The sequence below is a fragment of the Natator depressus genome, chromosome 5, assembly GCF_965152275.1.
Source record: "Natator depressus isolate rNatDep1 chromosome 5, rNatDep2.hap1, whole genome shotgun sequence".
Classification (NCBI taxonomy): domain Eukaryota; kingdom Metazoa; phylum Chordata; order Testudines; family Cheloniidae; genus Natator; species Natator depressus.
Window position 1 is genome coordinate 87,358,102 of NC_134238.1, and position 27,304 is coordinate 87,385,405.

At 39.6% G+C, this 27,304-nt stretch overlaps 1 protein-coding gene across 3 annotated transcripts in view; it reads left to right on the plus strand.

Moving 5' to 3' along the window:
* PTCH1 (patched 1) overlaps positions 1 to 22,781 on the plus strand; it is an 84,193-nt gene extending 61,412 nt beyond the window's left edge. For all 3 annotated transcript variants that reach the window (XM_074953151.1, XM_074953148.1, XM_074953149.1), the window contains 9 exons: positions 3,002 to 3,144; positions 5,672 to 5,855; positions 7,431 to 7,711; positions 9,275 to 9,412; positions 13,198 to 13,340; positions 16,295 to 16,394; positions 18,191 to 18,445; positions 19,600 to 20,131; positions 22,103 to 22,781. In XM_074953151.1, the coding sequence (XP_074809252.1) occupies positions 3,002 to 3,144; positions 5,672 to 5,855; positions 7,431 to 7,711; positions 9,275 to 9,412; positions 13,198 to 13,340; positions 16,295 to 16,394; positions 18,191 to 18,445; positions 19,600 to 20,130 (1,775 nt within the window). In that variant the 3' untranslated portion in view covers position 20,131; positions 22,103 to 22,781. The remainder of the gene's footprint in view (positions 1 to 3,001; positions 3,145 to 5,671; positions 5,856 to 7,430; positions 7,712 to 9,274; positions 9,413 to 13,197; positions 13,341 to 16,294; positions 16,395 to 18,190; positions 18,446 to 19,599; positions 20,132 to 22,102) is intronic.
* The last annotated feature ends 4,523 nt before the right edge of the window (positions 22,782 to 27,304 follow it).

The following is a 27,304-nucleotide window of genomic DNA, read 5'->3' on the forward strand; positions in this document are numbered from 1 at the left end:
AGTTATATGGCTTCCGTCTTCCACAAAATCTTTTAAAATGTTGTCTTGCTCCTTGATTTTCAGTAATGCAAGCATTTTCTCTTTTACCTGAAAATATCAAGGAAAGAATTAACGTTTTAATAATTTCATTTAGAACTGGAAATGTGAACTTTGTGTATATAAGTAACTGGATGTAAATGAGGTAATTTATATTCCCCGATTGACTTATAATTACACTTGTTTTCCAAAGGGTAATCATACCCTGTGCTTCACAGTGCCTGCTGTTTGCGTGGGTCAGGAAGGAATTCATTCCCTCATCCCCAACATCTCACGTACAGTATGGCAAAATTGGCCAGATGCACTCTGGAGGGAGGGGGTTCACCTTCCTTGTGTGAAACATCAAGCATAGGTCACTGCTTCATGTGACAAATTTTATGTTCCTATGTTCCTGCATATGCCATTTTAAAAAATTCCTTCATTTGTATAGCTTTGCCAAAGAAAGGCACCACCATGTTGCTTTATCTTTCCGTTCCAAAAGATTTTGCTGATCACAATTATTTTTAAAACATACTTGTTTTTTGGTTGTACTTGTAATGTGTAGCTTAAATGTTGGTGTGACCTACCCATACTGAAGACATTTTCCTTTGAATTCAAAACTTTTATTTATTTAAAAGTGTCGTGGTATTTTTGGTGGTCTGTAAGTTGAAGCAATTTTGAAATCATTAAGAAGTTATACACACCTAAAGGGGATTTCTTAGGTACTCTTTCTGACATCTCTAGATCTCAGCAATGTACCAGTTCAATAATAAGAAACTGGTGCTGGTACTCGTGCCTATTTCAGTAACAGCATAAAGGGAATAAGCCATCTAAGTCATAAAATATTCAAAATGGATTTGGAGTTTGTGGCAAAGATCCTTTTTTTTTTTTTAAGTATAAAAGGAGGCAAAAAAGACTAGATTTTCACGCAGGTTAGTTATGTAAAATCTATGCACAGTTGTATACTGAATTTGCAAGCACAAGTTGAGTAATTTTGAATGCATTTGGCTAATTCTGATTATTTGTGTATCTAGTTGTCCCCTTTGTATGAAGTGTATATTAGTCTGAAAACTCTGGCCCCAAATATTGTCTGTTTAGTATAGCATCTTATGCTCACTTTACCAAGGAAAGTCATGTTTATCGTAACTTACGAGTCAGTCTTTTCTTTGGTGGTCTCTCCTCCTCTCCCATGTTCTTCTTGAATAGCTCTCCTTTAACTCCCAATGTGCTCTTTTACATTACTATTCTGATAACACAACTGGTGCTTATAACCATTTCATAGAAGGTTTTAATGGAAAAACCTGTGTTCAGGAAGGAACGATTTGTATTTTTCCACTTCCTAAGTTATGTCTTGCCCACTCCGAGTGCCCAACAAGCAGAGCTTTCATATTGCATGCTTTGGAGTCACTTAGATGATGTTAGAGTCTCTGGTGTTAAATGTTCTGGGCAAGGGGCTGGAGTACTGTCTGAGCTGGGTTTAGAAGGTTTGCTTTATTACTTTGTTCTGAACCTGTTGGCTTTAGTGAGGGAAGGGGGGAGTATGATTATGGAGGTCTGCAAGGGAGGCAACTTTCCAGCGGAGGGGTAAGCATTTGTAAAGGTGAATGAGCACTCAGGCCCTAAGGCTGTGTGTCATTTAGGTCATGTTTTCTCTTCCAGCACTCTTATCTCTTTACAGCTGTAGCTAACCTATCAGTTCTGTAATGATGGTTTTGATTACAGCCTCTCAGGGCAGCTGTGAGGTGGGTCGGTGCTTTTCCTTCCCTTCCCAGGACATGCGGTTTGTCATCTGTTCTCAAAGAGCCTCCTTGCACTGGCCTGTGGCTTCCTGTTCTAAATCTGATCCAAATTTGTGCTGTGAGCTATTCCCCCACCCCACCCTGAAAGGGTGGCAAAGAGGAAAATAACAGTTGAGAGTGAATAGGTGTTGGCTGTGATCTTTACACATGCTGGCAGCAGATCCCACGACTTGTATTAGCTACACAAGTTGAACAGATGGAACAAATTGACAAAACCATGTTCACTCATGCTGTGCTCAAGAAGCAGCTGAGTTGTTGTTTGAAGTTGAAAGTTTGAGTGTGGTTTTATTTTCCCCCTTGCAGTGGAATTTCTGGTTCTATCATAGAACCTATTGCTTTAGCGCTCTGCAGTAGCACAAGACAGTTAATGAAAGAGCTAATGTGCTTGGCCAGCAGCTCATGAAGGCGGGGGGAGGGAGGGAGCGAGGGCAGGAGCAGTATGGGGAATGTTTCTTTTTAGATAATGGATTAAATTCCTCCCTGATTTAACTCCATGGTAGTCAATGGAGTTTCTGTTTTGGCCCCATTCAGCGTAGGGTAAGATTTCAGTAATGTGTAGGGGCAAGGGGTTGCAAAGCATGGAGATACACATTTTTAAAAAATATTAGCATTGCACAACTGTAGTTTATTAATAAAGACCTCTGTGAATCCTCTTCTTTTGGTTTGCAAACTGAGTGCTCGGACCTAACTCCTAGCCCTGTGAATGGGACAATGTTTAGCTATGCCACCAGGAGAAGGAATTGTGACTGGAAGTCATAATGCCTTCCCAGCTCCCCACTCACTCCTGGGGGTAGTGGGTTACTACAGCTCTTTTCTGAGTGCAGGTTACTTACCCACTCTCATGAGCTCAGCTCTGCTGGCCAGCTCCAAAAGCCAAGGCTCCTCCTTCTTGCCACCCCCTTCACGGAGGGGGAGGGATCGTAGCAGACTCTGTCTAGCTTGTACTCTGTGCATCTGCACTCCAGCCACAATGTGGGGAGAGTCCTAACACAGCCACGCAGTGAGCATGAGACTGGGGGTGGGTTTACGTCTCCTGCAGTTTCATTAGGGAGGCTACAGGCTGGCCCAAAATAGGTATATATGTAAAAAGAGTAATTACTTTTGTTTCTCCCAACTGTAATTTATTTAAAGAGTGGTTTCTTACTCTGCATGTTTAATCTTTCCACCCCTTTCCCAACTCACTGTAGGTCTTCAAGATGCATTTGACAGCGATTGGGAAACTGGGAAAATCACATACAACAATTACAAAAATGGATCTGATGATGCTGTCCTGGCCTACAAACTTCTGGTGCAAACAGGCAACCGCGATAAACCCATCGACATCAGCCAGGTACTGTCCCGTATGTCACTGTGACCATACCTGTTTATGTGGAAATGCACAAACTAGTGGGAGGTGTAGAAGAAATGGGGATTACTTAGTTTTTTTTTCCGGTATCTGTTGAGTTTACAAAGCCGATCCTGCAGTTCTCACACACATGATTAGCATCGCTTGCTTCAGTGGGATTACTCATGGGAGTAATGCTGCAGGATTGAGGCTGCATTCTGTAATATTCAGAAGCAATCATCACAAATGTCTATCTTTATGAAATACTAGGTGGTGCATACTTAATATTTTTTGAGTCCAGTTCTGCTCTTAAATGCATGAGCTCAGTTCCCATTGAACACAATAGGAGTTGCATCCTTGTATATGAAGGCAGGCTTGAGCTTTACATGGCTTGATTCTTCTCCAATTTTACATCAGTTTGAACGCCATTGACTTTGGTGTAAATCAGGTGCAACTCCACTCAAGTATGTGAAGAATCAGTAATATAAGGTCGTCCTCTGTCTATTTTGTTTTTTTCACTGGTGAATAGAAATCTTAAAATGTAGATACCCAACTACTCAATTTGCTCCCAACAGTTTGAATGGAAAGGCACATTTTTAAGAGATATTTTTTAGGAGGGGTGGGTGAAAGGGTATTGGAGCCATCATATACTATAGTGAGGGCTGCCAGCCCTCCAGGATTGTCCTGGAGTCTCCAGGAATTAAAGAGTAATCTTTAATTAAAGATTATGTCATGTGATAAAACCTCCAAGAATACATGCAACCAAAATTGGCAACCCCAACTATACTACTCCTGCACTATCATGAGTTAAGGGCACATCGACATTTGAGCTGGGAAGTGTGATTCCCCGCTCTCATAGACATACCCACGCTAGCTGTACTCAAGCCAGCATGCTAAAAATAGAAGGTAGCATGGGCAGGAGCCTGGGCTAGTCACCCAAGTATGTACCACTTTGACTCCCTGGGTACATACTTGGATGGCTAGCCCAAGCTGCTGTCTGTAATGCCTCGGATACACTGCTATTTTTAGTGCACTAGCTTGAGCAGAGATAGCATGAGTACGTCTATGTGAGCTGGGAATTACACCTCATTAAGCAACCTGAACACAGAGCTCCTTTTTATATAGTACATAATAGCATACAGTTGTATTTGAAGATTTTTATTATGATCCCATTTGGAAGACAAAGCCTGGTGTTTTTGACTGTTTATATTAAAATTATACTTTTAAAAGGCGGTTCAGAAAAAAATACAGTAGTAGCCTAGGTTCTCTTCTCTCAGAACTATAGCTGACTTTCTGTGCTTTCAGGCAGAAAATAGTCACTCTAATGATCTTCCCGGCAGCTCTGTTTATTGTCTTCCTTTTTTTGTTGGCATTAAAGGTGACAGATTTACGGAGTACATTGTTCAAAGTTACTATGGTGTATAAAACACAGTGCTTTACAGCAGCATGCTGTCAAGTCGAACAGGAGTTTGAGTTAGGAATTAAGCAAAAGAAGGGAGTTGAAGAGGAAACTTAAGTGAGATGCCCAAGTAGTTTTGTTCGGTAGTATGTACCAGGTACATCATGGAACAAATGTGATTGGACCATAGCTTCTGATATAATTTCCTGTGCCTGGGAGGGAGAAAAGTGTCGTGCACCCACAGGGGCTGTGAGCTGTACTGTGCAATTCCAAAGACAGCTTGAAGACATATCGTTGTTGCATATCCTGTGGATTAATTGAATCCAGATCTTTGGAATCCAGCTTTTTTTTTTTTTAAACTGCTGTCACTGTTGTTTTTCATTTCATTAAAAAGACCTGAAACTGGAGTCAGTCCAGAATTTAAAATAAACTAAACAAAACAAAAACATCATAATGTTTTTCATCCAAGACATCCTCTGGCTGGGTAGTATTTGGCTACAAAACCCTGGAAATACACCACTGCTGTTTACCCCACAAAAACATTTGCCCACAATGACCCAAGCCGCACAGTGCACTCGTCTACTTTCTTGGCGCTTGGCATTTTCTGAATACATAGGTCATAGGAGGCAAGTGTTAGCAAAATTTATACAGATGTTGTTTTATTTTTATAGCTCTCCTCCATTTACTGGGTGGCATTTCCTTCAGTGTTAACAACAGAGGTTAACTGCACACAGACGTTTATAGGGACTCTTGCCAGATTTTTTTTCCCCCCTCCTTTAAATATGTTTCTCCAACTTGGTCATTTTTCCCCCTTGGCTGTAGACAGTCTCTTAGAATTCAGATTTAATTGGTTCAGTCTATTCTGGAACCATCTGCTGGTTTAATGTTTATAATAAATATTATATGCTTTTCACAAAATAAAACAAAACACTTTTCTAAAGTTCAATACAGATATTTAGATATTTGCTCACTCTCAAACAATAGTCTGTTTAGTCACTTAATGTGAAGTCACACTCACAAAAAATGATTCTGAATGTGTGTTGCATGTTCCAGTTTTTTTGTTTAAAGCTTTGCAGCAAGAGCTCTGAAAGCAAAACTCCTTTCTGAAAGGCTTCTAATCTTTCCATTTTGCAGTTGACTAAACAGCGTCTGGTGGATGCAGATGGAATCATTAACCCAAATGCTTTCTACATCTACCTGACAGCCTGGGTTAGCAATGACCCCGTGGCCTACGCTGCCTCTCAAGCCAACATCCGGCCTCACCGTCCAGAATGGGTCCATGACAAAGCAGACTATATGCCAGAAACAAGGCTGAGAAGTAAGTAACGTTTAATCTTAATGTCTTATAGTTTATATAAGTGCCTCACCCCTTCCTTAAAGGCCCAGTAACTCTCTAGTTACTTGACACTGTACAGGTCTCAGAAGCATAAACGGAACAATATATTGTGTTACTTTAAAAGCTCAGGAGACAGATGCAGTTGTGTAATATAGTATAATGTGGTACCACTGCAGGACTTTGTCATGTTGAATAATTAGTTGTATAATAGTTTATATCTAAGCTCTAAAACTTGCATTAGACATTTCTTTTTAACACTGCTTGTTAATTTTGTATGCAAGGGAAACCTTCAGAGTGCATAACATTCTGCCTTTGCCATTCCAGAGTTTCATCATTGAAAATGATATCATGTTTATCCTAAATTTGTCACCCTAGTGTGGAAGAAATTTTTTGCAAGTTAGGTCATTCATATAAGCCACCCATACCTGTACTGTGCTAAAGCTGTTTGGGTAGGGGAGAAGTCAGTGTAAGAGAGTGTCATCCTTCCTTTCCACCTGCCCCCATTCACCTTTTTACATTATGAATGGTAATCCCGAGTTGATTTTCTTAGCTTTTACACTGGATTTATTGGGTGGATTGCTAGTTGGTAACTGAGGGGTGGAAGGGGAAGGAGAGGATTGATTCTCTTGGAAATGTGATTGGATAACAAGCAAGTTGTGCTTCACTGTATCCGAACCCTAGAGCTTTGTGGCAGTCAGCCAAGTCTTGTCTTAATGAAAATTTATAGTTGAGATTATAATAGGGCAAATCATGTTTAGCAAGTCAACTGAATGACCCTGCAGGGTCTGGAACACACAGCAGCAGTAACTAAATGCTTGTTGTGGAAGGCTCTTTTTTTCTTTTGGTATTACAGTAGACTTAGCATTACGTTCAAAAAGAAGCATGGAAAATTTAAGTTTGTCAGATCATTAAAGGATAAAATGTTATGTATTTCCTCAATAAGCCCCTACTGTTAGGGGTTTTTTACTTTTTTTTTTTAATGGATAGTGGCTTTTAAAATAAACAGCTGAAGTATTACAAAATAAAAAGGCCTGATTCACCACTGCATAAATCTAGTTTAGAAGCAGTTTAATTCCAGTGATTTTAGATAAATATATGTTGACTTCACAGGAGTTACACCAGCATAAAACTGGAGTAACACAGTTTTATTTGAAACTCATCTTCTTTCAAACAAAATATAGGGAGAAGTGTTTGAGAAGGTTGCTCTTTTATTTATTTTACATTACATACAGTGTACTGTGGACAGACAATAAAGTGATATGTGCCACAGTAATTCTAATATAATATTAGATACCCATTTACATTAAATAATATCATCAAGCTGGTCTTGAGTATGATGTACAGTGTAATCATTGAATTACACTGCAAGGTGTGAAATATAGTCACCTGTTTTAAAGTTGCCACAGAAGTTCTGGAGTTTCAACAAAGTCATTAATTTGTGACTCATATTTAACACTTTTCCATAGAAAACAAAGTGCTTTAATCATATTTATTTCTCTGCATATTGTTTTTTCTTCCTCTACAATCCGTATTTAAACATTATCGTCTTTCTCCTAGTTCCAGCAGCTGAGCCCATTGAATATGCTCAGTTTCCTTTCTACCTCAATGGATTGCGTGAAACTGCTGACTTTGTGGAAGCTATTGAAAAAGTGAGAGCTATCTGTAACAACTACACCAGTCTTGGGGTCCCCAGCTACCCAAATGGATACCCATTTCTTTTTTGGGAACAATACATTGGGCTTCGTCACTGGCTTCTCTTGTCTATTAGCGTGGTTCTGGCTTGCACATTTCTGGTGTGTGCCCTCTTTCTCCTGAACCCCTGGACGGCTGGGATCATTGTAAGTTTATTATAAGGGTCTTTGTTAAAGGCAAATTCCTTTCAGCCTAGCTCTTGCTGCAGTCAGAAAGGTTTTGTTTATGTCTGGGCCTCTGGTGGAGTATGTATATTGCATCATTCATGATATATTTATTCAACTTGAGGGGGTAGGGTTCATGGTAAAGGTATAACCCTTAATAACCTTAATCTTTTGACCACACTCTAGTAGCTTTAAAGTTTTTTTATAAACATAACTAAACGTTTGCCCCTGCTCAGATACTCATGAACATGAGAAATGAAGCACGGAGGAAAATTGGAATTTTTAAGTAGCTATTAAAAAATTCTACGTTCCTCACACCCCCAAGTTTGTTTGTTTTTAAATCAAACAAAATTATTTTTCATGGCGGTTTCTTATTTCTACATCTTGCCCATAAACACTAAATTGCTGTACTAACTTCTGGATGTGAATCTTAGAAGGATAAGAAGGGTGTATGGCTAGGTGAACAGTTGTGCAATACACACTGAGAAAGGAGTGTATGTCTTTAAGGAGAAAGAGCAGTAAAATTATAAATGATACAGAATACTCCTTCATGAATTCCTTGCAATAAACATTCATGTTAAATTGAATGATGATGTTCCTGTGTTTAAATTCCATAAACTATTGTATAGCTTATAAAATGCCAGAAGTAGAAAAGCACAGAGCAGTCACTAGTTTTTGTACTGTACATTTGTGCAACAGGTATGTTAAAAGGTAAATGTTTAGTCTAGAATATTTTTCATAGCACTCAATCAAACAATTTATGTTATCATTCGTGATTCATTAGCTTATAAAATCATTTATTGTAGCACTTACATTTTTTCTTGGAAAAGGGGGTTTATTTTAAAGAGTCCGCCATCTCTTTTAAAAATGTGTATTTTTGGCTCCAGAAACTTTTAAGTCTACTCCACAGATTTCCCCCCACCTCTCTCCATTTTTTTTACAAGATAGATGAAAGAAAATAAAAGCTTTCCCTTAGATTTAACTGTTTGCTTTGTCCAGGCCAATCCCCCCAAGTTTCTTCAAAGCTAAGAGACACTCTGTAACCTGACACTCATCAGCTGATTATGGCATTCACTTTCTTCCGGACTTTAAACCTGCCCTTGAGTCATCTTCACTTACTCCATGAATTCTGCAGAAAGAACCCAAACCAGCTGTTTAAAAGATGCTTTTCTACTTTTAGGGCTCTTCCTTTAATTTTTGAGAATATTGTTGGGGAAATGGGTTAAAAAGCAGAAAAGTTATATTCTGATGGATGGGGATAGGGAGGAATAATAAATTATGTTTTAGATAGTATTGACAAGAGGTAACCAATAGAAAATTGATGGTTGCTGTGCCCACTGGATCCTGGGGGAATAATTTTAAACTGACTCATTTCAGGTCATTGCAATTGAATTCAATGAAATAAGGAAAAATAGTTTGCCTTTGGAAGGTGAGAGAAAGAGTGCTGTGAGGGTTACATTTGCTAGTCCCACATTGTTTTGAAAGTCCTTTCCTTCGTTTATATAGAGCATAAGAAGTTACTAACAGCTGTTTGAAATCATTTAGGTGGTGGTGCTGGCTCTGATGACCGTGGAGCTGTTTGGCATGATGGGTCTAATTGGAATAAAGCTGAGTGCAGTGCCTGTGGTCATCCTGATTGCTTCTGTTGGCATAGGAGTGGAATTCACTGTTCATGTTGCTTTGGTATGTAAAATTAGGCAGCATTTTGAAAGTATTTTGAAAATCTCTCCAAGATTTTTTAAAAAGGGAGCCTGAAGTTAGGCTCCTAAATCCATAGTTAGCTATCCAAATGAGTGATCTGATTTTCAAAAGACAACCAAGCTCAAACACTGCACAAGAGTTAGTGTGCCAGTTAGATTGTTGCCTGATAGACCATAATTGATTTGAAAGAATAGTTACCATCTGTTAAGTCAGTGATGCATGAAATAAGATTGGATTCAACAATGCACTTTTAAGTGCTTTTAAATATGATTTTACGGGTCTCCAGTTAATATGCAGTAGGTATTTCTATGATCCGTATCAATACGTGTACTAAGCAGAACTGTTAAGGTCTATTAAGACCTTCACACTCTAAGGTCTGGTCTACACTAGGGGTGGGGATCGATCTAAGATACGCAACTTCAGCTATGTGAATAACGTAGCTGAAGTCGACGTACTTAGATCTACTCACCGCGGTGTCTTCACTGCGGTGAGTTGACAGCTGACATTCCCCCGTTGACTCCGCCTGCACCTCTCGCTCCAGTGGACGCAATAAATCAACCCCCATTGGTTCGATCGCTGCCCATCGATCCAGCTGGTAATGTAGACAAGCATTCCGATACTACCACTATCTTGGTCCTTTCTTTTGTCTCTAAGTGCTGCAGAGGACCTTATAACAGTACATAACTATGCACTCCTTGTTGTGTCTAGATGCTGCCTATTATGGCAGATTTAATACTTTGGGGGAGATTTTCGTAGGCACAAATGGCAGTTAGGCACCATTCCCATAAATATTCAATGGTAGTTGGGTGCTTGCCTTTCAAAATCTCCCATTAGGTGCCTTTCTTTCAGAACATATTAGTTGTTAGTAATGGTCCCAGTCCTGCAGTCCATAGGTAAGCAGAACTCCCATTGATTGACTGAAGAGTAATGCAGAAGAAACACAGAGAGAGAGAGAGAGAGAGAGAGAATGTATAAACACAGTTGGAAACATTTTCAAATTGGGTTCCTAAATTTAGGCAAATAAATTAGTGGCCTGATGTTCTGAAGTGCTAAGCAACTGCATCTCCTGTTTAAGCCAGTGACAGCTGGCATCACTGAAATTCAGGCCATTTATTTAGGTGTCTAAATATGGAATAAAGTGCCTAATTTTGGGTGTTGAAGTTTGAAAATTTTGGTTTGTTATGGAAATTTGATATTTCTAGTGTTAGAGTTGCATGTAGACTTCCATCGTAAGCCTTATTTTCTACACACACACCCCTAACTTTTGATTAAACAACTTGTTTGCAAATTGAAATGCTGAAAATAGCATATGAGATTTTTTTTCTTAGAATTTGGAAAATACGGGATTTCAAAAGTTTACATGCTACTTAATCCAAAATTACACGTGATTTAAATTAATTCCCAGTGTCTGATGATCTCCCCCCTCTTCAACACGTTCTCAACAGTGGTTGGTTTTCACAACTCCCAATGTTACATACAGAGAAGGCTCTTCATACACTCAGCACGGGGTCATTCCCATACATTTTTCAGGAGAAGATTATTTAAGAATCACCATCCATATGGAGTGAAACAATACTATAGAGAATAGAAAGGGATCAGCCTGGACAGGCCAGTTTAATTATTGTAGGAAGGGTTATAACTATACATTAATATTTTTGTTTTTTCAAAAGTACCATCAGAATCCAGTAGGCTCAAAGAATGAGAGGGGGAAGAGAAGTAGACTGGAGAGAATGGAGGTGGGGATTAGATGTGGTCCACAACTACAGAAGAGAACCTTGGCTTGAGGAGATGCAAACTGCTGAGGGGATTGCTGGGGGAGTGAGAAGGCAGCAGGGACTAGAGGGGAATTTTGAGGATTAGAAACTCAGAAGCATGGTAGGGGTGCAGCAGGCTGAGGTGCACAATGGCAGTGAACTGTGAGGTGCCCTCAGTTTTAAGTGGCGGGGGGTGGAGAGAGTAGATTTAAGAGGGCCTTATGGATGAGGGGTAATATAAGGAGAAAGGGACAGGCAGCTGGAAGCATATTTAGGCTTGTTGAGATAAAGCAGCCTGCTAAGGCTTGTAGTGGGATGGTGAGTGTTTCAGTGATGGTGCATGTTATAGGGAAACAAATGACAAATTTTAAATAAATAAATAAACAAAAATTGGAACACAAAATTATAAAACGCTTGGCTGTCAGTTCTAAGTGGAGAGAGAAACCAAACTAATTTATGTCACATTTTTACCTAAATAAAATCACATGTGGGTAAAGTTTCAGTCCCCAGCAAACTTAAAACCTCTTTTTTCCCCACACTGACATTGGAAATAAAACCCTTCAAAAATGTGTTTTACAATGAAAGCACCTAATAGATGTTAAACTATAGCAGCACTGCTGGCCAATGCATTCATAGAACTAACCGAATATAAATAACCCCATCAGTGTTGTATAAACAAAATATGCAATGCTTATAGTGTTGATACAGGATTTAATTGTACTTGTTTAAGACAAATTCACAATCCACTTGTGGCTCAATTTTTCTCTGCCAATTATGAGCTGTGACCTCATTTTTTTTTAAATTCCTCCAAATAAATTCTGCATCAACACTGCACTCATTGTATTATGTATCCTTTAAATACACACCTATCCATGTGCAGTGCATATATTTTGTTACTATGTTATGGGTCTGATCCCACAGCCCTGACTCATGTGAGTTATCCAGTACACATCAGCTCATATCCTGTGCTGTATATGGAAATCCATTTGTTATCTATAGCTGAGCATGTATATATAAAATGTACTAATCCTGGATACCTTAGTTTTCCATGGTTCACTGTTATTCTTATAAATCTTGAGTACTGAAGTATGTTATATGCTGTGAGTTGCTTACTGAGGAGTCATGCGGAGGAGGATAGATTCTCTATAAATTACATCGGTGCTCAGATCACTATAGTGATGAGTGGCAGGATAAAACCCTGAAACAGATGTATAGTTGTTTGGTTTTGAAGTAGTAAAAATTGTAAATATATTTGCATAGGATGGAATATAACTAAAAAGAATAAGAGGAGGATAGTCCTGTAGTGCTTGTTTATATGAGAAGACCCACTGAATACTTTGGGTCAAATCCTGGTCATCTCATTCAGTTAGGGGCTGATTGTGCATAAAGATCTGCTAGCATGGGGTCCTGTGCCCACATGGAGAGATCCACTGACATCAGTGGAGAATTCTGCTTTAAAAGTGTCAGAAAGATACAGCCTATTAATAGGATGCTGAATTCAGTGTTACTATGCATGTGAGTAAAGGTTGCAGGATCACGTCCAAGTCCACAACAAATAATAATTCGAGTCATGTGGTCCCTGCTACCACAGAATTCCCATGATATCAATGGGAGTTTTGCCCAGGTAAGAACTGCAAGAGTAGTCTTATAATTTTTACAGGAGAAGTTCTTTCAAAATTAAACAAATCCTTTGTGGGTGGAAACAGGCAAACAGAGCAACAAACGAAAATCCTTATGAGGTGGGGCGGGGGTTGTTTCAGAAAATTATTGCTGTGGCCCTGACCCTGCAATCAATCCTCACTCCACTCCCATGACTTCAGTAGCAGCTGTATACAATGACTGCAGAATCAGACCTTGTCTTGAACTCTAGGCAGCCACAAAGATATTTTAATAAACTGTAAATTGGAGTAATTAGCTGGGGCAAGGGGAGGAAACCTGTATGCTTTGGGAGAGGCTGAGAGTTTTGAAAGACTGTGTACAAAGAAATGATGACATGGAGTTTATTTTTTATAGGCATTTTTAACCGCCATAGGAGACAAGAACCGCAGGGCTGTCCTTGCATTGGAGCACATGTTTGCACCAGTGTTGGATGGAGCCGTATCTACTCTGCTTGGAGTGTTAATGCTTGCAGGGTCCGAGTTTGATTTTATTGTCAGGTAAAGCATCTCTTGACTTTTTTTATTTTATTTTTTTTAACGTGTTGATGTTTGATGTTTGGTCATTTCAGTGTATCTGCTGTTTTACTACTGTGCATGCTTACATTATGGTCCTGCTTTACTTTTGCTTTATTAACTTCTTGTTACATGCTAGTTGCAGTAATACTTCCTTTGCTGACGTTGGATTAAGTTCCAGGAAAATTAGACTCCAGGCCTAAAATGAAACAAAAGGGGTCCTCTATTGCCTCTTTGCTCAGTTCTGAAATAAGTTAGCTCCAAATACCTAATATTGTCCAATGGTTAGCGGGATTTGACCTTTAACCCAGACTTTTCATATGTACAGCATTTTGTGTGGAAGGGATAGGAAGAACTATAAACATCCTGAAACCGACACTCTCTTTCCCTCCCGCTCCCCTGTTATCCCTGTATGAAGTTTGCAGCAGGTTTTAACTGACAAAAAAATTGAAGCCCTGTTTGGGATGTAGGAAACCATAAGCGTGAACACAGAAGTTTGTATTAAAATTTGTAAAGCAAAGCCTGAGGACCTGTTTACAGCTAAAGGGAGGCTGTTTCTTGTGGATTTAATTAAGAATGTGAATTTGTCAAGTATGAGAGGAGAGCAAGTTTTTCTGTTGAAGGGAATTTGAGAAGTGCAGTGAAATGGATCCTAGTCTACTCCAGACAACCTGTGGAGCTCTGCAAACTGGCTAATCTTAGAAGTAACACTGGTTCTTTGTGGCAGACTATTGCCCCCCAAAAAAAAGCAGGACTGGGGTAGTGCTGGACCAAACAGTCATGGTCTGATAGGTGACTGGACTGTTCAGACTGAAGTGAGCTAGATAAATAGATGTAAACTAAATCAGGTCATCTAACAAAAAAAATGTCAAGGCTATGACTGAGAGACTAACTATTAAGTTTTAGCTGTGTGTGCGTGTATGTAAGAGAGAGAGAGAGAGAGAGAGATTTGGAGACGGCAGGGAAAGGAAGGTTATTTCCTTGCCTAACAAGAATTGCATGGATCATAGCTTCATGGTCTTCATATCTACACACTATGTACCTTTAAGTGCAGCTTCCACCGAGTCTTCTGTGTGTCTCAGTTTTTGTTGGTGGTGAGGGAATGAGGCAGAACTATTCAGTTAGGGCCTGCTCCTATAACATGCTGAGCACTTTGCAGGATTGGGTTTTTCCTGCAGATTGAATGAAATTTACAGTAGCATGTTTGTTGTAATACTCTACATATTGAACACATAAGCAGATAGTGTGCACATTTTCATGACATAGTAAATGGCAGCATGTAGTCTTGTTTGATTCCAAATTGGGATTTGATATTTGCTTAACAAATAAAACGAGCCTTTCACATTTTAAACTTTTGTTGTTTAACTTTGTCTTTGCCCATCAGTTTCTTTTTTTCTAGCACAATCTGGCTTCAGTTCCCCTTTTTTTTCTCTAAGACAGATGTAAAATAAACGAGCAAATCTGAAGTACTGTTACAGTGAGTGAAGAAGACTCCAAACTTCCGGAAAGGGATAGTTTAGCCCATCAATGTGTTTTGGAAGATTAAGTAAATTAACAGACATTGTATATGCTAAGTGGCCAGACTTGTAATCAGCCTGTTTATTCTAGTGTTAGATGGATGAGATGCAAATGTGTTTTAATGCCTGTTGCTGATACATGTCCCAGCATGAAGTTCTGGTAGTTTATATTAGTGAAGGAGATTGGTTCCTTGATTTTGGTAATGCAGATCAAAAATTCCAAAATGTTTACAATAGCAGGATATTTGTAGTTTTACAGGAATCTAATATATTTGATCAGATGTGGAAACATAGGCAATAAAGTTTGTCGCCTGCTAAACAATGTTATCAGCAGTGGCGCTATTATTAGGAAACTTGCCCCTACTTTTCCTCCTGCACCCTGACCATCCAAAAATTTGTCCAAGACTGAGCCCTTGAAATCATTAGTTGCAACGCAGCCTTGAGTTTAGTCTGAACTCCAGCTGTGCCGAATACCAACTAGTAAGGCTTCCCTTTTACTGACAGGTTTACCTTGGTATTCATGAAGGATCCCAGACCTTAGCCCTCAATGGTGGGAAAGGACAACCACTTGTGCACTTTCCTCATCCTCCATAGTACTTCAGCCTTTATGTTTGAATTGGCTGACGCAAAACAAGAGTATTCAGAGATGCTAAATTGTTCAACAAAAGATTAGCCTGCAATGCAGCTCTGCCATTGTGGAGTGCTCTTACTCAGTACAATGCTGAAGCTTACTACAGAATGGGCAGCATTTTCTTGGCAGAAAGCTGGTTCCTGTGTTCTAAAAAGGTTGCAATTTGAGCTATTTGGTAAAACTGGAACTCACAGAATTCTAGGCGGAAAGTTGTGATTAATGAACGGCGAGGGAAAGCCTTACCTGATACACTAGAGATTTAATTAGAGATTCCACTGTTAGATGCAGAAGCATTTCACAGTGGATTAGCTGCTGGGAGAAGTGGGCTTCTTTTCCTTCTTGGCTAAATTGTTTAAATTCTACACCCTTCACTTCATTTGTTTGCTTCTGCTGGGTTTTCGCTAATGGGGGCCCCTTTTCATTGTATTTGTGCTTTCAGTCCATTCAGCCATTCAGTTCACATTCCATATTTTTGTGTTTGTGTAACACATTTATAAATAACATTACATGCCACAAGATTTTGGTAAATTAACAAACTGATTTTTTTTCTTTCCTTTATCAACTAACACTTTGGGTTGTGGAATGTAGCTTCTCTAATTCAAAAGGTACTAAATAAATACATTTATTAATTAAAAGTCATGATTTTGTACAATATTTTTAACGTTTCTGAGACTTGTATTAGCATATTTTTCTTTTTAAAAGTTACATTATTTTGGGGAGTAGTATGCAATCTTCTGTATGTCTAATGGTATTCATGGCCCTTTTCTCCCTTGTTTTAAACAATATTTCAGGTATTTCTTTGCTGTTTTGGCAATTTTAACTATTCTGGGAGTTCTAAATGGATTGGTGCTGCTTCCAGTTCTTCTTTCGTTCTTTGGACCATATCCTGAGGTCAGTAGTTACATTTATGAGCAGAAGAAATGAATGTGTCCTTTTTTTCTTTCTTTCCTAGAAACCTATTATTCTCTTTGTAATTCTGATTTTTATTTAAGTTTCTTGCTCTTTTTTTGTTTTATTTAAAAAAAATATTAAATATGGTTTCTTTTCTTAATTTGATATTCTTGATTAGTAATCAGAAGGTGTCTTGTGTAATAACCAGTGGGTTGGAAGTTGTCTCTTTGATTTAGATACAAATGCATGATTTAATTAGCTTTATTTTTAAGCAGAATTTCATGTATTAACTATGCCCTAGGAGCAGGGATTTCCTCAACTTCTTCATTCTACAGGCCATTTTGTGAAAGAGCTCCTTTTGTAGACCTATGTTTCCTCCTAACACTCCAGCCCCTCCATTGCTTCATTCTCAAAATATTTAACTCAGCAGACCACCAGGAAGGGCTCCACACACCAGTGGTGGTCCACAGACCACAGCTGGAGAACCCTGGAGAACCACTGCCTTAGGCCACAAGTCTGCAAAAGGATCCTCCCTTATCTGCAAGAACACTCTTGTGGTATCCTGTTGGCTTTAGTGAGATCCTGGTCCATGCGGTCGATCCCTTTGCAGGATCAGGGCCTTAAACCGTCCAGTGCAAATCCAGCAAGAGAGCATTCATAGCTTTCAAACTTCCACTTGATAGCTCATTGGGTATATCACAGTTACCCCTCTAAGGCATGATCACTGAGTTTTCTCTAGTGTTATTAAAAGAGAGTAACTTTATGGCTGTGTGTATAGTGTGTGTGGAGATACAGATATGGGGGAGTGTGTGGGGGGTGTGTGTGTGTGTGTGTGTATCTATATAACTCTCTCTCACACTCACACACACACACACACACACACACACACACACACACACGGCCAGTGCAACCAGTAGGCGAACTAGGTGGTCGCCTAGGGCACCAAGTGGTTGGGGGCAGCAAAAGCGCGCTCCGGGGAGGCGATGGAATGGAGGTGAGATGGGGTAGGGGGGCGCAGGGAGGGCCGCCTGCAGCAAATAACGGGGGGGGGGCAGCGCACAGGGGAACCGCTCCCCGCCCCAGCTCACCTCTGCTCTGCCTCCTCCCCTGAGCACCGCCCCACTCTGCTTCTCTCCCTCCCAGGCTTGCAGCGCCAAACAGCTGATTGGCGCCACAAGCCTGGGAGGTGGGAGAAGTGGAGCAGCGGCAGCATGCTTAGGGAGGAGGCGGAGCAGAGGTGAGCTGGGGGGGGGAGCTGTCGCACAGCACCCCTGCCGAGGTGGAGGGAGGGGGCGGCTGGGAGCTGCTGCAGGGGGGGTGCCTCAGGATGGAGGGGGGGCAGGGAGCTGCCACATGGCTCCTGGGGCGGGGTGGGCAGGCACAAGGTGGAAATTTCGCCTAGGGTGCGAAACTTCCTTGCACCGGCCCTGCACACACACAGAGTACTTACTATTATGTGTGTATCCATCTGTCTATGTACAGACACAGAACCATATTTTCTAATGGATACACACTATACACAGCCATGGAATTACCCTTTTAATGACATACCAAGAAATATATGTAATATACACACTTACACATCCAGACATTGACAGGAATATATATAATTATGTTCACATCCACAGACAGCGATTGTGATTCTTTCTTTTTGGTACACCACTGTGCACCGTAACAGAGAATGTAGCAAATAATAAATAACAAAATGGTTTTGGTGACAAGAGTAAATGTAGTTTGGTGAGGAACATTTTTGTTGAATGTTAGTAATTATACGGGGTCTTAATTATCATTATTAGGTTTCTCCAGCTAACGGACGGAACAGATTGCCTACTCCATCTCCTGAGCCTGCCCCTAGCATTGTGAGGTTTGCACTGCCACCTGGACACACAAATAATGGATCAGATTCATCTGATTCCGAGTACAGTTCTCAGACTACAGTGTCAGGAATCAGTGAGGAACTCCATCAGTACGAGGCCACTCAGAGCTCTGGTGCACCAGTCCACCAAGTAATAGTGGAAGCAACTGAGAATCCTGTCTTTGCCAGATCTACTGTAAGTAGCCCACATGTTGGTTTGGGGGACAAAAGGGAGGAAGTTACTTCGTTTTGGCTTTTTGGAAGAATTTGTCTCTTTCAGTTTGTATAGCAATGTTTATATTTCTGACTTCTTTTTTTTTCCCATTGTACTTCTGGCTGCAACTGGCCCAAACTTAAGAGCACTTCCAGATGATGGGTGCTCAGGCTTTTTCACCGCTTCATTTAGGAAGGAAATTTAGATAAAATGGTGGTATCAAAGCACAGCTCATTTTCATCAGTAAATGGCTTTGCAGTATACTGGCTTGAGCTGGAAGTGCAGGACTGGCAGGTCCTTTGCTCCAGATGACCTCTGTGAAAGAGAAGGGAAGGGACTCTGGAATTAATGTGTCTCCACCCAGAGCCACATGGGCTATCTTCATACTATATTTCTCCTCCAGTAATACATTTTAGAGGATAAGGGCTGGTGCAGACCAGGGAAAGAGTGTCTCACGGTTTCTCCAAACCTTGGGTCTGCTGTGTGTCAGCACAGTGCCCAAGCCTTAAGCCACTGGGCCAGCATAACTTTCCTTTCAAAGATAAACTAAAAAGCTCCGTCTCCTACCCCCCAGGATGCTGCACGCTGAGCTGCAATGCGGATCTGTTTTTGTTCAGCAGAGGCCTAAAAATAGGTACAAGCGGAGCCACATTTGAAGTTGGTCACGGTTTATTGACTGATGTGGCCGCTGTGCTTCACGCTTTTTACAGAGATCCAGAAACCAGATTTCTGCAATCTATACAGACTATCCCACTAACATCCTGTGTATGTACCCCAGCTGGAAGAGAGTCTTTGCCAAAGCCCAGCAATTTTGGTTATTGAACCACTTAAGTTGTATTGCTTGCTATCTATCCCTTTCAAAAGACTGAGCAGTATGTGGGAGGTAGACATAATGCTTTCAATGACAGTCCTGTGTTTATCTGCAAAGTTGTACTTCCCAGCGGCTTGTAACAATTTTGGGAGAGAACTGTCTTTGAAAAAGGCACAAATAAGACTCCAGAATGCTTCACTTCTAGAGTTAGTCCAGGACCGTACACTTCAGAGTTGTACCAGGGAAAATATTTCCATAGCGTGTGCAACTTCTGTTTACATGCTTTAGGGCAGAGATTTAACTGCGTATCTCATTTCATTTCCAGGTCGTTCAGCCAGAGACAAGATGTCATCAGCCAAGTCCAAAATTACAGTCTAAGCCAGAAGCCGGGTCCCAGCAGACATGGCATCATAACAGACAACCTAGACGAGAACTGAGGGAAGGAGTACGACCGCCCCCTTACAGGCCGCGCAGGGACGCTTTTGAAATTTCTACTGAAGGGCATTCTGGACCTAGCAATAGGGACCGCTCGGGCCATAGGGCTCGCTCTCATAACATTAGAAGCCCAGCATTCACTGCCATGGGTACTTCAGTGCCAGCATACTGCCAGCCTATCACTACTGTGACTGCCTCCGCTTCAGTTACTGTTGCTGTACACCCTGCTGTGCACAGCCATAACTCTCATGGAGGAGGCTTTCCATCTTACGAAGGATACCATGAAACTGACCATGGAACATTTGAGGACCCCCATGTGCCTTTTAATGTACGTTGTGAGAGGAGAAACTCTAAAGTAGAAGTAATAGAACTGCAAGATGTTGAATGTGAAGAAAGGACAAATGGCAACAGCTCAGATTAAGGTACATTTTTGTCCTTCCCAGACAATGGTGTGGGGCGGGGGAAAGGAAAAAGACAAGAATTTCTAAGGTATCTTTCCTCCCAGCTGCTTTACCCTCTGGGCAGCAATGGCTGGGATTTCCCACCCATAAATATCAGTGCATTTTGCATTAGAAAATTAGCTTGGGTGAAACAACAATACTTAGCCCTTGACCTCTTCAGAGTTCTGTGCAAGTATTAAAGTAAATAGTACTATCCCAATTTTTCAGGTGGGGAAACTGAAGCAGAAAAATTGGATGTATCCATGGTGCAATCAGGAAGTGTAATTGCAGTACCTGCAGGCATACCTGAGCAGCTTTGATCAAATTAGCTTGCTAAAAATAGCATTGTAGCCACAGTGGCACTGGCAGCACCATGAGCTAGCCATCCAAGTACAGTCCCGCCCAGGATGCTGCTCATGTACTCATGGGGGCTAGCCTGTGCCACTGCAGCTACCCTGCTATTTCTTATGAGCTGGTTAGCTCAGAACTAGCTTGCTTATGCCAACACGCACTGCAATTCACCTCCCAGTTGCAGCATAGAATACCCATTGTTTGACTTGTCCAAGGCAATGGAACAGGAGTCAGAACCTGGATTTCCTGGTACCCAGGTATGCTCAGATCATTCAAACAGGCTGCCTCCTAAAATCTCACATAACAACATTTGTTGGGAAGGAAAACCACCAGTTACTTACTTTCAAAAGAAAGTGACCCTGGAATATAATGTAGTAAAAAGAATATAAACTACTTAGCCAAATTCTCTGGTGCATCAGAACTTCTATGGTTCTGCTGCACAGTGCAAGGCAGGCTGAAAGAAGTATTTGTACGGAGATTACCCACATTCCTGCACAGTGCTGCTTTAAGTGGGCTCGGTCCAAGCTCTCATGAAGTGGAGTTCTGTGTATGTGGGCATGTCCAGTGGGTTGCTGAACAGGAACTGAACAAGTCGCCCTGTACGGGTGGAGTGGAGCTGCCACTATTACAGGCTTTGGGCTGTGGTAACCATCATTGAGTTGCTCTGTGAATGCTCCTTAGGTTTGTCAGAGATAATTCCTGACCCTTGAGGATTTGACCCATAAAATGAAAATGAAGATAAACTCTTCCCCCTCCTCCATCCCCAATGGCTTTGAGGTGATAAAAGAAAGATGTAAAAATGAGAGGTGTGTGTTTCAGAAAACATTTTTGAAAGAAATGAAAATGTTTCATTTCATTCAAAATTTTCTATAATTTTTTGGGGGGTCCACACACACACACCCCCAAAAAAATAGTTTTGGAGGAGGTCACTTTCTCACTGTTACTTTTTCACACCTTTTTTCAGATGGGAAAAAAGTATGTGTGTTTTGCCCACAGAAACAAAATGAAATTTTTTGAAAAGTTTCAAAGTGTTTCATCACCACACAAAAAACATTGAGGAAAATGAAAATTTTCATTTTGGATGAAAAGATATTTTCCATCAAAAATTTCCAAAGGGAATATTTGACCAGTTCTAATTAAAATACTTTGTACTCTAAAGCTTCTATCCAAAGATTTCAAAGTATTTTTATAGTTCTGTACGAATATATCCTCACAGCTCTCCTGGGAAGATGGCAAGTAGTGGAATCCCAAGGAAGTGGATTCTGAGGCAAAGAGAAGGCCAGGTTCAAATTTTCCAAAAGTGGACACTAATTTAGGTACCTCAGTTGGTGTCCAATTTGAGATGCCTAAGACCTCATTCTCCTGCAGCTTCCATTGACTTTAATTGGAGTCAGGTACGCAGAAATGGAGGCACTCAAAATTAGTGGACATTTAAAACATGACATCTGTGACAGAGATGGGAATAGATTCCTGATTTCCTAACTCTTGGTTCTGTACCTTAACCACAAGAATCATTACATGCATTTTGGGTTGGGTTGGTTTGGTTTGGTTTATTTTTCTTAAGCTTTAAGTGAACAGTTGTGTTTTCTCTCTTTTGTAAAGGGTAACAACTGAAGCAAAGAAGAGGCCAAAGATGGGGAAACCTCCTCTTTCCAGAACTGCTTGAAGAGAACTGCTTGAAGTTATGGAAAAGGACATGCTGCATCAGGATAACAGTTCACTGTTACTGTAACCTATTGTATTATGTTGTTAAATATTTCTATAAATATTTAAAAGGTGTACACATATGTAATATACAAAGGAACAATGTAAAGTAGTATAATCTGGAGTTAACTCTTGTTAATAGAGTGGGACAATATTGTTTGTGTTCTGTACTTATTGTACATTGATCTCTGTGCCACAACTAAGATTAATCTAGTCTTAAATTTCAGCATATGTTGCTGCTGCTTAAATATTGTATAATTTACTTGTATAATTCTATGCAAATATTGCTTATGTAATAGGATTTTTTGTAAAGGTATGTGTTTAAAATATTTTAAAATTTGCATTTCACAACCCTGTGGTAGTATGAAATGTTACTGTTAACTTTCAAACACGCTATGCGTGATAATTTTTTTTTAAATGAGCAGATATGAAGAAAAGCACGCTAATCTTGGTGGTTTAAGTAGGTTTAGCTATGTGCAGGTTTTGTTTTGCTGTGTGCATGTGTGTGTATGTATGTTCCCAGTGTACGGTAGTGTAGGTTTTTTTACTGTGTGGTAACCCTTAGTGGGCTTATTAACTCACTGATGCTGTCAGAGTCAGGATTTCCCTATTGCTAAGTGCCAGTGAAAAATGCCTTGGCACGTAACAGAATCTCCAGACTGCTATTGTCAAATGGATGATTAAAATAGAAGAGAGGACAGGAGGTAAGGGCATATGGATTCTATTACTAAATCTTCCACTGACTTGCTGTGTGTGACTTTGGGTAAGTCACTTAACCTCCCCATGCCTCAGTTTCTGCATCTGTAAAATGGGTATAAAAATACTTACCTACCTCCTAGGGGTGTTGTGAGGCTTAATTACTGTTTGGAAAGTGCTTTGATATCCTTTGTGAAAGGTGCCATGTAAGTGCAAAACATAATCATTTCCCTTAACTGCAAAGGGTGGTGGGTATTGAAAGTTGCTAAAATCCAGTTAGCATATGCCTTTGTATGTACTGATGCCATATTTTGATATCGATATTGTAAAATAGAGTGGTACTGGAATAATATGGTTGTTTACTACAGTAACGGCACAGTTCAAAGCAATCTGGCATCCCTCATCACTTTATTTACATGGCAGAAAGCAAGTTAATATAAAGTGACAAAAATTAGAAATTTTTTTATTATTATTTTTTTCATCTATTTTCACTTCTTATTTTACTGATCTGCTTGATCCAGGACCATAATGATTGACACCTAAGGCCTGGGGTGATTTTCCACCCACCCCACTAAGGTAACTCTTACTGCATTAGTACTTGTAATTAAAATAGCTGAACTGAACTGGGAGCCCTTCATGAATCTAATTTAGCTTCTTTTCTTTTTTTAAAGTTAAAATTGAATTTTTATTTATTTATATATATAAAACAAATATTCAGTTTAGAAAAAACACAAGATCTGTGTTTCTAAATACAATTGGCCACTCCAGGCCAGGCATTGTTTGATTGGAATTTATACTTCTCCAGTAGCTGAAAGGCTCTTTTCCTGCAGGCCTTCCCAGCAAAGTGGAGGACTATGACTATCATGCACAAATTGTCATGCCTTTTTTGCTCCCTTGAAAACACTTTGACATGAGGCACTTGTTTACAGGTATCCAATGTGAACACTAAAAGAACAGCTGATGAGCCTGGCATTGTCCCATTGGTACATAAGCTACTGTTTAGGTGCACACTAAGGGTTAATCCCGTAACTGCCTACTGGTCCAGCTCACTGTCTAACATGAAAACTCTTAATGACAAAAAGACAACAGGCCCCAATTTAGCGCTAGCAGTGTAGTGACCTCAGATCATAAAAACTCTGCAACAAAACTGTATGATACTAATTGGAAGCTACCTTCAACTGCCAAGTGTATGTGTTACTGTGTCAGAGGTCACTATGGCTTCCCACTGATACTGCTCTGGTATCAGTCAGTCACTCCCTCACCCCTTTACTTTTTTTTCCTTTTTTTTTTCTTGTAGATGGTGGGAGGAAGGGAGCAAGGAAGAGTTTTGATGTCTCATCTTTTCTCCCCTTCTTCCCCCCAATTCCTTATTCTGTGTGTTTGTGCGTGGGTGAGCTGTCTGCTTTCTGCACAATGTAGACCTTTTCTCCTATAGTCACATTGGCAAAGGGAGAACTCAGTGGCTGGCAACTTTGTGTTTTATGGTTTGTTTTTTAACTTTTTTTAATCGTGGGTGATATTTATATTTTTGTATCATAAGAATGTTTTCTTACAGTATTTGTCATGCCAGTTTATAACAAACAAAATGCAGGGATTTTATTTCTATTGGAAACACTATTACAGCTATGTTTTTACTTTTAATGGAATTTTTATTTGTATAGAGTGCTTACTAATGTTAAATAGGAAAGAGTATATAACATTTACATTAAGGACTCATCGTAGGTTTTAGTGTAAGGAGTAAAAAGGACAAAAATATTCAAACTGGGTCTCATTGCCTGCCTATTTTGGCAGGAGTGGGTTTGTGTCATTTCAGTTACAAAGATAAAAGTATGCCATATAATTTATTTATATGAAAATTTATTTTTGTAGTGTACATAATAGTCATCAAGTCTTTTGACAGAAGTATATTTTTAAAGAGTTTATATGTAATGATGATACCATTATGTTTTGGAACATTGCTGAGACATGATTACAGTGCACACTTTTCATTTTAAACCCCATTGCGGAAAAAGAAAATGTTTAACAGTGTTGAGAAAGAAAGAGAGTGTGAATATTCATACGATTCTGAATTGTGTTTTAGTTACCATTTGTGATCTAGTGTGGTTCTCATTTTAAACCCGGAGTGGCAATTGTACAAACTCTCTAAATATTAATGTTCAAACACTGATAGAAATTCTAACATGAATAAAAAATATTATAACTTATTGATTACGTATTTGGTGTTTGTAGAATGCTTTTTTTACAGTAGCCATAAGCTATGTAACAGAAAAGTAGCAATCGTTCTTGGAAGTGTAAGTCGTATGATTGATCCAATTTACTAGATTCTACAGTCAAAGGCTTCAGAATTAATGCACCAGTTCTTACTTTTTATTACCAGAGTTGGGCCTGAGCCAAACATGAAAAACTGAATCCTGCTTCTGAATTTCAGATCTCTGTAACTGGCCAAATCAAACCCAAGATCTCGAATCTCCCAAACTTGGGGTTTGAAACTGGGATCCTCCAGTGTTCAAAATATTTGGAATCTGTGTTCAGATTTGGCCCCTTCTGGAGGTAGATCCAAGCTGTAAACTCCAATCCAAACTACAGATGCCAGGTTTTGGTTTGGCTTCCTCTCTGTTTGCTCCTACCTCCCTTTGTATATGTAATATTAGGCAAACTAGTCTATCACCTGTGACACTGTGGATTATTAATTGCATATTTTTCAACCAGAACATGATTTTGCATAAACATTTAAAATATTGGAGTCAAATAGTCTTCAACACAGGTTATTTCTGCATAGGAGACTAGAAATTATATATTTGGCCTTTGTATATTTGGTTGTTCGCCAAGGTATAGGGGAGAGAGAGAGGAGAGATTTTGTCCACTCTGTGGAACAGTCAAAGGAGTTTGAGTCGTGAAACTTAACTTGCCCAAGAGGTCAGGGTCTCTTCAACTTCCTGGCATCTGTGCCAGTGCTAGTTTTGCTGGAGTTTTGCCAATGCCTGCCTTCCAGAATGCTGCTTCCCAAATCACCCTGTCTATTGTTTAGGAAGGGAAGAGTATTGTTATGCATTGGAGAAAACTAGTATAGATGGTGACCAGGTCAGCATTCACTCACACCAGGAATCCCTGTGTGGTTTGTAGCATGCAAAGATGCTATCTAATCAAAGTGCCACAGGGCCAACAATCCCCCAATTCCACCCCATATTTACAAGCTGCTTACAATACATCCACGGTTTGATTCTCCGCTCACATTAGTGGAAGACATGATCAGGCTCTTGGTTTATTCACATTCAGTCTTTCAGTGCCAAATACCTATTTTCCTTTTTTTATCCAAGGTGATATTTATAAACTGTCTGGAAGATGAATTGTAAATTATTAATTTGGTTATAATTTAAGGATCTGGATGGCAAACCGTTACTCACATGTACTGTCATTACTCACATAAATAGTTCCGTTGCAGTCCATAAGACTAATTGCAAGAGCAAGGAGTCAGAAAAGGTTTGCATGGCTAGGCCTTATATGTATTATAACCAGAGCTAGGAGAAATTGTGTGTGCAAATAGTTTTGTTCATTGAAAAATGCAGATTTAGGTTAACCAAAACTATTCGTGAATTCAGGTCAAATTTGGTGAATATTTTTGGCCAATGTTTTAACTTTTCATTTAAAAAAATACATTTTGTTTCAGAATTTTCCCAAATTTAATTTAAAACACATTTTTAAAAGTTGTTCTAAAAAAGATGTAAAACTGAAAAAATCATTGTGGGTTAAACAAAATATTTTGCTTCAACAAAAATAGAAATTATTATTTTATTAAGAAAAACAAAAAAATGGTCATTTGCGTTTGATCCAAAGTGAATTTTTTTAAAAATTTTCAGTTCAACCACTGAAACCAAAAAAATCAGTTATTCATCCAGCCCTAATTATAACCCATAATATAGTCAAAGGTAAGTAAAATCCTGACCAGTTGGTAATGCTAACAAGGCTTTTCCAGTCCCAGTAATTCATGAGAATCATTCAGTCCATCAAACTGGAAAAATATTAATATGCTGACAGCCAGTCAGAATGGAGGATTTTTCTTTTAAAATCCCATTTTGCATTAAAAAAATAGCTATTTACCTTGTATTACTCTTCATGGTTATATTTCTTATAAATGACACATTTTCTTACTTTGCGTCTTATTAACCTCAGGTAAAACTTTACTTAGATTTTTGTTAGAAATCAGCCGTATTTATTCAAGGCTTAAGTAAATATGTGGCTGAATTTTTGTTGGCATAACGCATATATTTAACAGCTCTAGGAATGTTGCGTGCTGCTAAACTGCAGCAGCACTGATATATAAACAGGTGTTTCATTTTTGGTAACTTACCTCCCTAATGAGAATCTGAGACACCAGCTGCTTATATCTGAAAATCACCTTTGCCA